This window comes from Malus sylvestris, chromosome 5 (genome assembly GCF_916048215.2).
Source record: "Malus sylvestris chromosome 5, drMalSylv7.2, whole genome shotgun sequence".
Lineage (NCBI taxonomy): Eukaryota > Viridiplantae > Streptophyta > Magnoliopsida > Rosales > Rosaceae > Malus > Malus sylvestris.
In genome coordinates this window covers 38,398,028-38,414,731 of record NC_062264.1, presented here as the reverse complement: position 1 = coordinate 38,414,731, position 16,704 = coordinate 38,398,028, and the positions used below count along the sequence as shown (strand labels likewise).

Here is a 16,704-nt window from a genome sequence, read left to right as displayed (position 1 = left end):
CATATCACGCATTCATTATACATTTCTCTATTAATTAATCAGCTAACTGAATTTAAAATTAGCTTCCAAACAAAAAAAGTTCTAAACTTTTAATTTTGCAATCACATTCAGTTCTTCATCTCTTACTCTAAATCCCAATTACAGAAATATCTAAACTTTACTTCAATTTAATATTAATTTCCCCAAAAACAGCACAATCCCACAAAAATAAAGTTAAAAAAAAAAAACAACAACAACAATATACCATGAATTAAATTAAAATTAGCTTTCGCATTCTCAACCTGTCACCAAAAAAAAAAAAAAAAAAAAAAAATCAAATCAAATCAAATTCAAGTAAAAATAAAAAAGAGAACTTGAATATAGCAACCCTACTCCCCCTCTTTCTCCCTCTCTCCCTCTCCCTCTGCAATTCACGCGTGCACCCCCTCCCTCTGTAACCCTCCCCGTGAAACCCCTAAACCCCACGCGTAGGCCCTATATCTTCTGGCTGTGATCTCATGAATGGTCCCCATCACCTCGGTTCCATCGAACCAAGGCCTCGGTCAAATCGAAACCAACCAGAGCCCACTCCCCATAACCCTACCACCCTCCCCAGTATCCCACCCCTGTGATCTTCACCTTCTTCAATCTGTCCCAGCGATTGGATCTCTGAAATATTCTCTTCATGAAGTACTTGATAATGAAACCCACTTTAGTTGGATCAGTGATCCCAGCAACTATTAAATTTTCATAGTTTCCAGTGGCAACATGCATCCATAGTTGGGGTTGTCACTTGAAAGCAACTGAGAAATGAGACTTTAATTTATACGATGAAACATATTAAACAGATAGTGAGCATAGTATATAAAGTGAAGGTCGTACCCAGTGCACAAGGCTCCCGCTTTATACGAAAAAAAAATGCCTTCTCACTGACAATGCTTCCATTTACAACATCACTTTTGGCAATTAATTTCAGAGGCTGACTTAGAGCTCTTTTAACAATATCTGCTTCGGCCTGCAAATTTCAATATAATTTTAGCCAATATTCAATTCAGCATGTCATCATCAAATATTTTTTTGAGTCAAAACTGATAACAAGGGTAGTTCAATAAGCAACAGATTGTCTACTTCTGCTTGTAGTGTGCTTTAACTACATCTTACATGAAATCACTATGATTGACAACAATGAGAACTCGAGCTATGAGAAACCCTGTTCTTAAAGCCTCATACCTTAACTCTTCAATAAACATTTCATTCAGCGTTGACAGCATACTTCTAGGGAACAGTCCCACCTTCCAGCGGTGTTTTGATTGCAGGATGATGTTTGAATTTCTATAAGGAATAAAAATAAAACCAACAAATGTTTAGCCTAGGAGTAGGACCGAATATTTTTTTCAGGTCAGATAAATGACTCAGAACTTGGAAGTAAAATATGGAAATCACAACCCAAAACACAGATTAACAAATGCTATCATTTCAGATTTTCACATACAACATAGCAGGTAAGGAAGAGTAAAGAAAATTAGAGAGAAATTCGAACAGAATAAGGATAACTACCTATGCATAGACTTACCATTATCACCAATAATATTCCACAAAAGATATATATATTTGGTGACAATCGTACATTTGATTCCCACAATATTTCATGTCTTGCATAAAAATTAGAAATTTAAAAAATTAAAAATTAAAAACAAAGAAGAAAAGGGTACCTCATACTTTCCCTGCAGCTGCTTTTCAAAAGGCAAAATGCTTTAGATCCTAAGTACCAAGCAAATATAGAATTCAACAATTATCAAAGAAAATCAACCATGCAAGGAACAAAAATCAGAAACTAAACAATTATCAAAACTTGAGAAGAATGCTAAATCCAACTAATTTGAAACATAAAGTAACCCGAAAGAGATAAAACTTATAAATTCTATATAAATTATAATCCTTTAGAGAAAATCTCCGATATCCATTATTCAATTAACCGAATTGTATTAAAAACCTAGCAAATCTCCATTAAATTAAGCATATTTTGCAGTAAATTATCCCATCTTTTCACAATAAAGCAATAAAAAGATCATGAGCAAGTAAATCTGGACCACTACGATCAAAATTCCAGCAACAAATAACCATGATTATAAATTTTGACAAACTTACAGTTGCTACAGCGTTTGACAATGATCAAGCAAAAACCCAATCTTTCGCGGAGCCACAGATGTTCTATAAAAAAAATGAATAATTGAATTAGTTGATTAAATTTACAGAAGAAAGAGAGAGAAGAGGGGAATGGAGGAGAACAGCAGAAGGAGATGAAATCAGATTCAGAGTTTGAGAGTCAATTGCTGAATTTAGATGGACTGACCTTTTCGATCATAGACAGTCAAACTGGAATGCACAGGGAGAAGCGGAAGAAGAAAAAGAAGATGGAGAGGGGGTGGTCAATAGGTTACCCGATGCTGGTCGAGGTCGGAGTTGACAGAAATCAACGAAGCCCTGCGCGATTTCGTCGTTGTGAGCTGTGAGAGAATACGATGGTCACATGACTCAATGTGACATCCATAAAACTTAGTACTACAACACTAAACTTAAAAGGAAAAGTACAGAAGAATCGAAACCATTATAATTCCTTACATGATACTGAATGTCAGTTAGTTAGAAGAGCCCAGGAAGCAATTGTTCCATCTGCTAGCAATCGGCATCTCCCGAATCCATCTGCCAAAGATATACACCAAATTAGATGGAAACACAAAAGAGAAAATTGGTGGGGCTAGCCAGTCAGCCATCATTCTAGAGGTGGTCTAGCGGTTCACTACTAATTAACATTGCCAACATTCATTTCTTTTTGTATTTCATTTAGTTAAGCTTCCAACATGGGATTTTAACATTCTCCGGCCGCAATAGCATCAATCAACACAATACCACAAACCCAAAACCGTGCATAAAAGAACAGAAATCAATGACTGATTACAAATTTACATGAGGGTAGTAAAAGCTAATAATGCAGGTTGATTTCCACATTGTTAGCATGATAAATATTGTCATTACACACTTGTACACCAGTTAAAGCAGGATATTATGTCTTTCTTGTATCATCCACTCTCTTGCTAGTCCTAGTTTTTTTGCGCATTGCAGTTACAAATTAACATTGCCAAGCAATAAATTTATAAAAAGGAAGGGGGAAGATACAACCAAGCCACCTATAGACCAACCAAGCAAAACCAAATGCAAACAAATATACAAATAAGCAAACTTCAAAAGATACAATAGCAAAAAACCAAACACATATAACCAGAATCTAAGAACATTTTAATGACAAAAGAAAATTGACCTTTTGCGTGGAGGCAATGGGAAAATATAGAGATGCAGACCAACTATTTGAAAAGGTAAAAACAAAAGACTGAAATCAAACAATGATATATCGATCACCAAAATAAATGTACAATATCTTTCAAATTTGAGGATAAATTTACATGCAATAAGTCGCATTATCACTCGTACAACTAATATACTTCCTATATTAGACCACACAACACATGCACCATAATCACTTCATTGGTGCTCTGCCTCATTTGCAAATGTAGTTTTATCTCCACTGAGTTTCTACATGCATGGGAACATATGTTTTTCTTGTTAATTTGAATAGATTATAAACTGTTTAACTAATTTCTGGGATTCATATCTGTAATATCAAACTATATGAGTTGGATTTTAATGGTAAGTAAAACAGTTGTATAATGAACAAACAATGAAAGAAGGAAGCCAAATAATGACAATGAAAAGAAGAGAATTCAAACACATTGAGAATATTAGTTTTAGATTTTGAGAACAGATTTATTCCATTACCTTTTACCTTTCCTCTCTTTTAGCAACAGACAATAGTCATTAAATTTCTTCTCATGGCGTGTGTGCTGTGAGCTTGGCGAAGCCATGTGACCCTAATTTCTTTTTTTTTTTGGGGAAAAATTATACAAATGGTACGGTTTCAACTGTACATGTTTAACCTCTGTGTTTTTCAATTTCAGTTTTACCTTTACCATCCATTTATTTTCCTATCCAAAATGTTTAGAAAAATAAATCTATAGCTGCTAACGGTCTATATGCTTCATGCTGTCAGACTCTGCAATCTAAAAATTCATGTAAATGCAGAGGTTTGGCTGAAGGAGAGGCATCGAAGAAATCCAGAAATCCTTCCATGGCAAACTTAGTTGTACACCCATGGCGTGTGTGTTGTATGCTAGATGCCCCCTCTCTTTTAACAACACACAATAGCTTATGCAAATGCAAAGAGACTTCAACATGTGTCATTTAAAATAAGTTTACATTTTGTAGCAAATGCATATGGCGAAATAGTGTATAAGTAATCATACTGGCAACCAAACAGAACAGTTCAAAAACTTCAATGGAAATATAAATTGCAGAAAAAAAAAACTTGAATTTCCAAACCCACAAAATAAAAAATTCAACCAGGTTAAATGTGTAAGAAGAAATACCAAGAACTGAGAGCTGCAGACAATCAAAATGCTCATGATCTTGGTCAAGCTGATGAAATCCAAATATGTACTTTCATGTCCTCCTCCTTGGTCAATTCCTTGAGAAGCTTCGATATCGCCAACAATGTCTCCTCTTCGTGGCCGTGGCCATGGTCGTGCCAACTGCCATGGATCTTTCTCCTTCTAACCAGACACCACTTCAACCCTTTCTCCTTTCAAACTTACCTTTCATCATCTGCCTTAACAGAAACAATAACTTTTGTCAGTGCATTCAAACCAAACCCATAAATCAACTGCAAATCACAAATTTACCCAAAAAAATCCTGCAAAGACCCAACAACAACAACAACAACAACAAAGCCTTTTCCCACTAAGTGGGGTCGGCTATATGAATCCTAGAACGCCATTGCGCTCGGTTTTGTGTCATGCCCTCCGTTAGATCCAAGTACTCTAAGTCTTTTCTTAGAGTCTCTTCCAAAGTTTTCCTAGGTCTTCCTCTACCCCTTCGGCCCTGAACCTCTGTCCCGTAGTCACATCTTCGAACCGGAGCGTCAGTCGGCCTTCTTTGCACATGTCCAAATCACCAGAGCCGATTTTCTCTCATCTTTCCTACAATTTCGGCTACTCCTACTTTACCTCGGATATCCTCATTCCCAATCTTATCCTTTCACGTGTGCCCACACATCCCACGAAGCATCCTCATCTCCGCTACACCCATTTTGTGTACGTGTTGATGCTTCACCACCCAACATTCTCTGCCATACAACATCGCTGGCCTTATTGCCGTCTTATAAAATTTTTCCTTGAGCTTCAGTGGCCTACGACGGTCACACAACACGCCGGATGCACTCTTTCCATCTAGCTCGTATTCTATGGTTGAGATCTCCATCTAATTCTCCGTTCTCTTGCAAGATAGATCCTAGGTAACGAAAACGGTCGCTTTTTGTGATCTTCGCTAGATTGCTCCGGTCATTAGTGTGGATAAGTATATAAATGGATAGAGATAGGAAAGCAAACACAAGATGTACGTGGTTCACCCAGATTGGCTACGTCCACGGAATAGAAGAGTTCTCATTAATTGTGAAGGGTTTACACAAGTACATAGGTTCAAGCTCTCCTTTAGTGAGTACGAGTGAATGATTTAGTACAAATGACATTAGGAAATATTGTGGGAGAATGATCTCGTAATCACGAAACTTCTAAGTATCGGAGTGTGGTGTTGTCTTGACTTGCCTTATCTGTCTCATAGGTAGATGTGGCATCTTCTCTAGAAGTACTCTTCCTCCATCCAGGGGTGGTATCTTTAACTGGTGGAGATGCACAAGGTAATGTATCAATTTCACTTGAAGCTTACTTGTAGTTTCAGGCTTGGTCAAGCGCGATACAAACCATGTAGTAGGAGTCCCCCAAGTCGCCGAGCTAGGGGGTCTGCTGAAAGAGGTGACAGACAAGGTAAGCAATCAGAGCTCCGACTGATTGTTCACCTTCTCCCCATCTTGCAGCAGCATGAAGGATAAAGAGAAGAAAAATGAGAAGAGATGATATGAGATACTTTTGCTTTTGAAGAAGTAACTTTCCACAGGCTTATTCTTGAACTGAGCTGGAGGGTTTTCTGGTTTCCTCCAGAGTATAAGGCCGACTGAAGAATTTGAGGGTCAAAACAAGTCCATCAAATCTAGAGTACGTTCCACCCTGCTGATATGGGATACTTTTGCTTTTGACAGAGTAATGGATGTATCGGCACGTGTGCTGTTACGCTTGTCTCCACATGCTTCCTTGTATCCTTCGCACTTGCCCTATCTGTTCCTCAAGCAGATGCGGAATCTTCCCTGGAAACATAAGATGATGAAGATGAGTACTCGAGAGCAATGCCAGGTAAGTAATCAGGTAAGGGGTTCCAGGCAGTCAGTTCCTGGCTGGAAGCTTGATTCCAAGTGCTGACTGATTGCTCTCTTTCTCCTTGTCTTGCAGGTAAAAACAAGGCCAAAAGAAAAAACAGGGAAAAAGCATGATATGGGATACTCTTGCTTTTAACCCTGATGATATGAGATATTCTTGCTCTAGTATAGCTTGTTTGCAGAGGTATTATCGGGGGGAAAGAAAGCTGAATATTTCGAAAGGCTTTGTTGGGAGTGCCCTCTCAGATATGATGAAGGGTTGAGCATTTTTACAGGTCTGCCTGTCCGTTGGGGATGGAGGTCGACATATATAGGAGTCTCCCTAACAACAAGTAGTAATGCTATTCCTTTACCCTGCTTGGTCATAGCACGGTAGTGGGAGCTGCCAGTTTCACATGTTTTAACTCTGTCAGAGCACTTTGAAAAAGTGGTCTGTGGTATCTGGCTCTCGAGATTCGGAGAACGATGCCTCTTCGATTTTTGAGAAAGCAATCATGCTGGGGGTCTGACTCTCGAGATTCGGAGAGCAGTGTCTCTTCGATTTTTGAGGAAGTAATCATGTTGGGAGTCTGGCTCTCGAGATTCGGAAGGCGGTGCCTCTTCGATTTTGGAGCAAGCAATCTTGTTGGGAGTGTTGTCTCGAATGTGAGTAAAGGTTGGACATGTTTGCTAGTCTACCTTGCCACGAAGCACAAAGGTTGACACACAGGGACTTTCCAATTATCCAGCAATGGTACTGTTCCTTTACCCTCTCTTCGATTTTGAGAAAGTAGTCATGTTGGGAGTCTGGCTCTCGAGATTCGGAGGACGGTGCCTCTTTGATTTTGGAGCAAGCAATCTTGTTGGGACTGTTTTCTCGAATGTGAGTAAAGGTTGGGCATGTTTGCTAGTCTACCTTGCCACGAAGCACAGAGGTTGACACACAGGGACTTTCCAATTATCCAGCAGTGGTACTGTTCCTTTACCCTTGTGGGTAATAATATGGTAGCTAGACCTTCAAAATTTATGTGTCTAAACTTTGTTAGTGCTGTTTCTTTGCTATTCTTTTACCTTTCTTGGTCAGAGCGATGTAGTGGGAGCTGCAAGCTTCACGTGCTCAACTTTGGCAGAGAACTTTGGCAAAGTGATTTGTGGTACCCATGAGTTATTGTTGCGTGTGGGAAGTGGGTGATTGAACAGTAAGATTCATGTGCTTTCTACTTCACCAGAAGTCTTCGACAGAATGCCCATAATTTCTGCAAAGCTGAGTGTGCGTGTGACAGGTGCTGACAAGGCTAGAAAAGTAGATGCCTCTTCGATTTCTGAGATCGGCCCTCGTGGTCTCTGAGCAGCCCAGCTTTTGAGAAAGCGAGCGCCTCTTCGATTGATTCGGAGAACGGTGCCTCACCGATTTTTGAGAAAGCAATCATGCTGGGGGTCTGGCTCTCGAGATTCGGGGAGCAGTGTCTCTTCGATTTTTGAGAAAGTAATCATGTTGGGAGAGTGGCTCTCGAGATTCGGAGGGCGGTGCCTCTTCGATTTTGGAGCAAGCAATCTTGTTGGGAGTGTTTTCTCGAATGTGAGTAAAGGTTGGGCATGTTTGCTAGTCTACCTTGCCACGAAGCACAGAGGTTGACACACAGGGACTTTCCAATTATCCAGCAATGGTACTGTTCCTTTACCCTCTCTTCGATTTTTAAGAAAGTAGTCATGTTGGGAGTCTGGCTCTTTAGATTCGGAGGACGGTGCCTCTTCGATTTTGGAGCAAGCAATCTTATTGGGAGTGTTTTCTCGAATGTGAGTAAAGGTTGGGCATGTTTGCTAGTCTACCTTGCCACGAAGCACAGAGGTTGACATACATGGACTTTCCAATTATCCAGCAGTGGTACTGTTCCTTTACCCTTGTGGGTAATAATATGGTAGCTAGACCTTCAAAATTTATGGGTCTAAACTTTGTTAGTGCTGTTTCTTTGCTATTCTTTTACCCTTCTTGGTCAGAGCGATGTAGTGGGAGCTGCAAGCTTCACGTGCTCAACTTTGGCAGAGAACTTTGGCAAAGTTATCTGTGGTACCCATGAGCTATTGTTGCGTGTGGGAAGTGGGTGATTGAACAGTAAGATTCCTGTGTTTTCTACTTCCCCAGAAGTCTTTGACAGAATGCCCATAATTTCCGCAAAGTTGAGTGTGCGTGTGACAGGTGCTGACAAGGCTGGAAAAGTAGGTGCCTCTTCGATTTCTGAGATCGGCCCTCGTGGTCTCTAGGGAGCCCAGCTTTTGAGAAAGCGAGCGCCTCTTCGATTTCTGAGATCGGCCTTCGTGGTCTTTGAGCAGCCCAACTTTTGAGAAAGCAAACGGCTCTTCGATTTCTGAGATCAACCCTCGTGATCTCTAAGCAGCCCAACTTTTGAGAAAGCAAACGCCTCTTCGATTTTTGAGCAGGCGCCTCTTTGATTTCTGAAGCTCCGTCGAGTGCAGATTTTTATAGAGGCTGGCATTAAGTTCCAAAGCACACTTGAATCTCCACCAGTAGAAGCTTCATTCTTGCACTTCTAAGATCTTGATTTGTCCGACCTCTTCTCTCTTCAACACCTTTGAAAATGTCTGGCCCCTCTGACCGTCGTTTTGACTTGAACCTTGTTGAAGAGGCAGCCCCGCCTTCTCCAGACAACATATGGCGCCCATCCTTCGTCTCCCCAACTGGTCCTCTTACCGTTGGGGATTCCGTGATGAAGAATGATATGACTGCTGCGGTGGTGGCCAGGAACCTTCTCACTCCCAAAGATAACAGACTACTTTCCAAACGGTCTGATGAGTTAGCTGTTAAGGATTCGCTGGCTCTCAGTGTTCAGTGTGCAGGTTCTGTGTCTAATATGGCCCAACGCCTATTTGCTCGAACCCGCCAAGTTGAATCATTGGCGGCTGAAGTGATGAGTCTCAAACAGGAGATTAGAGGGCTCAAGCATGAGAATAAACAGTTGCACCGGCTCGCACATGACTATGCTACAAACATGAAGAGGAAGCTTGACCAGATGAAGGAAACTGATGGTCAGGTTTTACTTGATCATCAGAGATTTGTGGGTTTGTTCCAAAGGCATTTATTGCCTTCGTCTTCTGGGGCTGTACCGCGTAATGAAGCTCCAAATGATCAACCTCTGATGCCTCCTCCTTCTAGGGTTCTGTCCAGTACTGAGGCTCCAAATGATCCCCCTCCGGTGCCTTCTCTTTCTGGGGCTCTACCGACTGCTGAGACTTCTCCTAAGCAACCTTTGTGAAGGCTCCCTCTTGTGTGTTTATTTTGACTCATGTATATGTACATATTTGTAGCTTATCGGGGATATCAATAAATAAGCTTTCCTTCATTTCAACGTATTGTGTTAAATACACCAAAGCCTTCTTCGCTAAGTTCTTTGAATTTTCTTTTGTTGAAGCTTGTATGTTGAAGCTTTCTGAGTGGAGCATGTAGGTTGGGGTAGTGTTCCCTTAATTTCCCGAGTGAGGAAAACTTCTTGGTTGGAGACTTGGAAAATCCAAGTCACTGAGTGGGATCGGCTATATGAATCTTAGAACGCCATTGTGCTCGATCCTGTGTCATGTCCTTCGTTAGATCCAAGTACTCTAAGTCTTTTCTTAGAGTCTCTTCCAAAGTTTTCCTAGGTCTTCCTCTACCCCTTCGGCCCTGAACCTCTGTCCCATAGTCGCATCTTCTAATCGGAGCGTCAGTAGGCCTTCTTTGCACATGTCCAAACCACCGTAACCGATTTTCTCTCATCTTTCCTTCAATTTCGGCTACTCCTACTTTACCCCGGATATCCTCATTCCTAATCTTATCCTTTCTCGTGTGCCCACACATCCAACGAAGCATCCTCATCTCCGCTACACCCATTTTGTGTACGTGTTGATGTTTCACCGCCCAACATTCTGTGCCATACAGCATCGCTGGCCTTATTGCCGTCCTATAAAATTTTCCCTTGAGCTTCAGTGGCATACGGCGGTCACACAACACGCCGGATGCACTCTTCCACTTCATCCATCCAGCTTGTATTCTATGGTTGAGATCTCCATCTAATTCTCCGTTCTTTTGTAAGATAGATCCTAGGTAACGAAAACGGTCGCTCTTTGGTATTTCTTGATCTCCGATCCTCACCCCTAACTCGTTTTGGCCTCCATTTGCACTGAACTTGCACTCCATATATTCTGTCTTTGATCGGCTTAGGCGAAGACCTTTAGATTCCAACACTTCTCTCCAAAGGTTAAGCTTTGCATTTACCCCTTCCTGAGTTTCATCTATCAACACTATATCGTCTGCGAAAAGCATACACCAAGGAATATCATCTTGAATATGTCCTGTTAACTCATCCATTACCAACGCAAAAAGGTAAGGACTTAAGGATGAGCCTTGATGTAATCCTACAGTTATGGGAAAGCTTTCGGTTTGTCCTTCATGAGTTCTTACGGCAGTCTTTGCTCCTTCATACATATCCTTTATAGCTTGGATATATGCTACTCGTACTCCTTTCTTCTCTAAAATCCTCCAAAGAATGTCTCTTGGGACCCTATCATACGCTTTTTCCAAATCTATAAAGACCATGTGTAAATCCTTTTTCCCATCTCTATATCTTTCCATCAATCTTCGTAAGAGATAGATTGCCTCCATGGTTGAGCGCCCTGGCATGAACCCGAATTGGTTGTCCGAAACCCGTGTCTCTTGCCTCAATCTATGCTCAATGACTCTCTCCCAGAGCTTCATTGTATGACTCATTAGCTTAATACCCCTATAGTTCATGCAATTTTGTACGTCGCCCTTATTCTTGTAGATAGGCACCAAAGTGCTTGTTCGCCACTCATTTGGCATCTTCTTCGTTTTCAAAATCCTATTGAAAAGGTCAGTGAGCCATGTTATACCTGTCTCTCCCAAAACTTTCCACACTTCGATTGGTATATCGTCTGGGCCTATTGCTTTTCTATGCTTCATCTTCTTCAAAGCTACAACCACTTCTTCCTTCCGGATTCGACGATAAAAGGAGTAGTTTCTACATTCATAGATTTTCCCGTTAAGGTTCCTATATTCCACGTTCCTAAACGCATTTTGCTCTCTTGAACTCTACCCTTCTGTCCTAGCTTCTTCACCCTCCCCCGTCTAATAGGATCAAAGTACTTCTTTTGTGTGTCCCGGGTAAAGTTGATAGGAGCATATGCTCCCAAACAACTTTGAGTGGAGTCGTTCGAAAAGAAGTTTCTATGGCCCCCTTGCTCATTTAACACTGCATCCGGGTGCCGATGGAGATACAGCGACCCTTGCTCACTTATCACTGTGCTCGGGCCACACAGCGCGCCACTTACGGGTGACGCCCTAGCTTTAGCGCGATTTTGTTCTGAATTCATTTTCATAAGGATTCGACGTGATCATGGAGTGCCGGCTGTCGACTAACTCCCCGAAAATTACCATATTAGCACTCCCTCCACCCCAAAATCAGAAAATTAGAAAACAGAATATGAAACATTGTACGTAGAAAGCAAGGAATCGATAATTTAGGAGGTTTCCCAGGACCATAATGAGCTTTTAAATATCATATTCTCATATGGATGCACAAATACAGAGAGACACTACAGAGACCATTTGAAGAAAAAAAATAGAGACGCTCAGAGACTCAACAGACACTATTCATAGATCCATGACTTAGAATTTCTCAGATCCGGTTGAAATTAATAAAAAAAAAAAATTAGGGATGTGAATTTATACCTCTGATAGTCTGAGCTCCATTCCCCTTATTCCTTTGCCGGCTTGGGGCAAACCTGAGGAGATCGGCGATTAGGGGATACGAATTCAAAATAAAAATTTCTAGTAGTAATCGTCGCTTCTGCAGTAGTCATCGTCCTCGGATTCCATCGTTGTCCGACCACAAAAACCTAACGGCAGCTGGGGAACCACAGAACCAAGAGTAAAAAAGGGAGTGCGGGAGAGAGAAGCAGCCAAAATACAGAGAAGATGGCAAGAGAAAGGAGAAATGGAAAGCAGACAAACAAAAAGTAACATGGGTGCTAGCCAATTTCCCAAACCCCACTTCTGCTAAAGCTACATGCTATTGATTATGATTAAAAACTAAATTAATCATACCATTAATCGCTAATAAATAATGGGTTATGTTTGTTTTCATGAATTCAGGCTCAAAATACGAACTATAAATCCAAAATTAGAAATTTAATTGCTTTATCTCCTTACCCGATAAAGCCAGACGATTACTTATCACTAAGCATCCAATTCTTGAAAACTACCGAAATCAAAACAACAACTTCCACTCAATTTCTGAGCAACAGAAAGATCAAGCCAAATCAAAACCAACAACTTTCAACTAAATTGCACAAAAGAGTCAAAATTTAATTGCTATACAGAACTATCGGTTCAATCGAAAACAATTAGAATTCGAGAACCTACCTCCTCCATTCTCTGAGAGCGAAGCCCTCCTCAGGCAGCATCTCCGATGGAGCCGGCAAAATCGGATCGTCGGACCCGCCAAACCCTCCATCAAAGCCCCGGCCATTTGATTCAGTGTAGATCAACGGAGGAGAGAAGGCCTCCGATGCCGGCTGAGTGGCGAAAGCGTTGTCTACAGCAGAGCTGTGGAAGATTGGGGAATCGGTGGCGGAGTCCTTGAGCGACTCGGAGTCAACAAAGGAGTCGAATCGCTGGGAGGAGAGTTGGGGGTCGTAGCCCAGGTAACCGTTGTGCAGGTGTGTTGAGGGTTCTTGAGTTAATTGAAAAATTAAACATGCAACTGCTTTACAAACCTGAGAGTCAGTAACTGGTAAAACATGAGCTTGTACCGGCGAAAGCCATAATGGAAAATCCCCGGCATAATGCTCTCTAAGGACCCCAAAAAATCACTTCAATGACCCAAGAACAGCTCTATGAATCATGATAGGCCGCTTCTTTTCAGAGTTTGAGTCAGCATATGTTAAGTCAAAACGCTGTGGTAGGTTAAAATCAACCTGTACAATTTGGGAAATACAAAAGATCAAACAATTTAAAATAACAATAATAAGTGGCTTTAGTTTATCAAACAAATCCATGTAATTCGCTCAATTCAAAAAAGATGCTCAAATCTCCAATGAACAGTTTACAAAGTGATACAGAGATAGACGGAGAGACTACCAATTAAAAAACAAAGCACACATTAGAATTATCCCGTCATGAGTTCAGGATTAACCTGTATAGTTGAGCACTGCCACTTCCTTCCAAGGGCATCCTCAACTTAAGATCAATCTTTGGACCATAAAAGGCACCACCACCTTCATCAATTTGATAGCTCCAACCTTGATCATCCAAAGCATCTCTAAGGGCAGATGTTGCTTTCACAGTTTCACCCATATATCATCATCTCCAACAGCTTTCTCTGGCCTCGTAGAGAGATTGACCTCATATTTGCTGAAGCCGAATTGCAACAAAAGTTCTTCGGTAAGATCTAGGACACCCCTAATTTCATCTTTGATCTGATCTTCTAGACAAAATATGTGGGCATCATCCTGCAACAGGTCCCGAGGTTAAACAAAAAAAAACCACTTCATACACCTAGGATTATAGACTAACAGTTTGCAAATACTAACATCATACCTGAGTAAAACCTCTTACACGAAAAAGACCGGGCAAGCTTCCAGATAATTCGTATCTATATACGGCTCCCAACTCAGCAACTCGAATAGGAAATTCATGATATGAGTGAGGCTTCCTTTTGTAAACCAAGATATGATAGGGGCAGTTCATCGGTCGAAACGGATAAAGTTCATCCACAACATTCATTTGATCATACATATTCTCCTTGTAGTAATCCAGATGACAACTTATCTGCCCCTTTGCAACATGTGGAGTATACAGCAGATCGTAACCACATTCTATGTAGATCGTTTTCCACAAATCTTCCATTACATGCCTCACAATAGCACCCTTTGGATGCCATAACACTAAACCCCCACCAGCATCATTCTGTGAAAATTCAACAATGAAAATGTTCAATGCAAGAATCCTCATAATTACAAATAATGGGATTGCTAACTGATAAATCTGTGTAAACAGCAGAAAGAGATTCAGGGCAATTCTGAGTACCTGTATAGAAAACAGGTCAAGAACTTGACCAAGGTGCCTGTGATCTCGACGTTTAGCTTCCTCTTTGAAATGCCTTCAATTGATCTTCACTCTCCCATGCAGTGCCATAGATCCTCTGCAGCATCGGTTTCTTTTCATCTCCTCTCCAGTAGGCACCAGCAATAGACTCAAGTTCGACAACTTTTCTGTTAATATTTCCAGTTTTTTTCAACATGGGGCCCCGCACATAGGTCCCACCATTCATCACCTATGAAGAATTCGGCATACTATGAAGAATTCGGCATACTATGATGAATTATGACATAAAGACAGTCTAATATGACAGGATGCTAGTTCAAAACACAATCAAATCCCAGTACAAGCATGCATATGTATAAACATAAGTATAATTTGGTTAGCTTGACCAAAAGGTTCCTCCCACCTTCAAATTAGTCTCCTTTTCAATCTGCATATCAATAACTCATTTTTAAAGAGCACCAACAACATTGTTTTCCCTGAGCACACCCCCGCCCTCTCTTTTTTATTCCTTTACGCACAGTTCCTGCACATTAAATCATCACCTTCCATACTATATTGACCCTGAAAATAGTGAAACCCTTACCAATATGATATATGGTAATGGGATCTTCTCTAATACTATCCAAAATTTCCAATTTGTATGGTTCGTTGAGAGCGGTTATTCTTTGGTGAGCTTCATCTCTTGAAACTTCTTCTCTTATGAGTGGTAAGCTTCTTCCAATGATGCGATCCTACAAATCACAAAAGAAATGCTCATGAATAGTTTTCAATAGTTTCATGGTTCCAAAACTTTGATACAAACATGATAACTTATACAGAAATTCCACTTACCATCTCCTTCTTGATTCTCTTCAACTCTTTGTCCGTCAAAGGCTCCATATCAAAATCATAATAGAACCCATTTTCTATCCACGGACCAATTGTCACTTTTGCATCCGGGAAGAGCTTTTGAACAACCATGGCCATCACGTGTGCACACTGCAGTCAAACACATATAAATAGTTCATCACCATAACAGCGGAAAAGGCGCCATTAATACCAAACTACAAGGAAATTCAGAAAAAAAAATGAACATGGCTCGACCTCAACACTTTATCAAAATATAGAAACCCATGTATCTTCTCACATTCCCAAAAACAGGATGAAAATTTTCGCACCTTATCTACTGCTGTACACCCATTTTTCCATATGTTCTTATTTTCTTCATCCTTCAATTTGTCGTCTTGGGTCGAGATCTGAGCCTCCGTGGCCATCGCCGAGGAGGTGGAGACTCCATTTCTACCGCCGTAGAGGGACAGAGCCCTGAACTCGGAGCTCAGTTGCGAAGCGCAGTGTTTAACTGGGGAAAGCAAAGAAGAGGTCTTTGGGAGAGGGATTGAGAGGAAGGAAGAAGAAGTGGCCATTGCCATTCTCTGAAAGATTAACATCTGGGTTGTGTTTGGATTTCAGAATTATGATTGGGTTCGTGTGCAACGGTGGAGGGTGAGTGAGAGTGGCGTTCGTGACTTCATTTGTGGTGGAGGTTTGGCTTTCGGTTTTTGTCCCTCAGACGCCTTAGAAAAGGCGACGATCGAGAGCGACTGAAGCAGAGGCTTGTGAGAGACAAGTTGAAACGGAAAGAAAAGTGGAGACGTTGCAGTCGAAGCAGACCTTTCGACGATGATGGACACGTAACCATCCCCTCACCAAATCCCACACAGCCGGCGATCCTACACAGCGATGATGTGGATCGCAGAACCGAAAACTCCAATCTGAACGGAAATTCCAGCCCAAAGACCACAACCCTTTCTGAAGCCCAGTGGCAATTTTGCAAATAAAGTTAAATCAGGGGGCAGAGAGACTCAGTGGCAATTTCGTAAATAAACTAAAATGTACCCCAAAATTGCACAGTGCCACTTCTACCTACTTTAGACTAAAGTAATTATAATGTTCTGACAGACAAATTCATATTACATAATTTTTCATTTTTTTCAAAAATTATATAGAAATGTATATGGCTATAACTTTTTATCTAATTATTTGTTATTTTTGGATTAATTTGCAATTTTAGGTTTATATGTTACTAATTTTGTTTTTCTGTCTCTAAAATTTATCTTCACTCCCTAACAAAAAAACATTATCTTAATTTAAGAATAACTGGCGTTGAAGAAAACATACAAAATCACAATAAAACAATTAGCATTTAAATAGGAAAAGAAGGATTCCGATATTTATTTTATTCCCTAAGAAAAGCTTCAAGGTCCAAAATCTC

General features: G+C 40.8%; 1 protein-coding gene and 1 pseudogene across 3 annotated transcripts in view; one reads left to right on the top strand and one right to left on the bottom strand.

Annotated features, from left to right (window-relative positions):
* LOC126620820 (uncharacterized) overlaps positions 1–9,764 on the top strand; it is a 44,238-nt gene extending 34,474 nt beyond the window's left edge. The window contains exons 2-3 of one of the 3 annotated variants that reach the window (XM_050289144.1): positions 7,231–7,968; positions 8,187–9,764. In XM_050289144.1, coding sequence (XP_050145101.1) covers positions 8,935–9,609 — 675 coding nt within the window. In that variant the 5' untranslated portion in view covers positions 7,231–7,968; positions 8,187–8,934 and the 3' untranslated portion in view covers positions 9,610–9,764. The remainder of the gene's footprint in view (positions 1–7,230; positions 7,969–8,186) is intronic. The other 2 variants (XM_050289143.1, XM_050289145.1) reach the window with 2 other exon arrangements.
* LOC126620792 (threonine--tRNA ligase, chloroplastic/mitochondrial 2-like) lies at positions 1,023–16,186 on the bottom strand (annotated as a pseudogene).
* Positions 16,187–16,704: the final 518 nt, after the last annotated feature.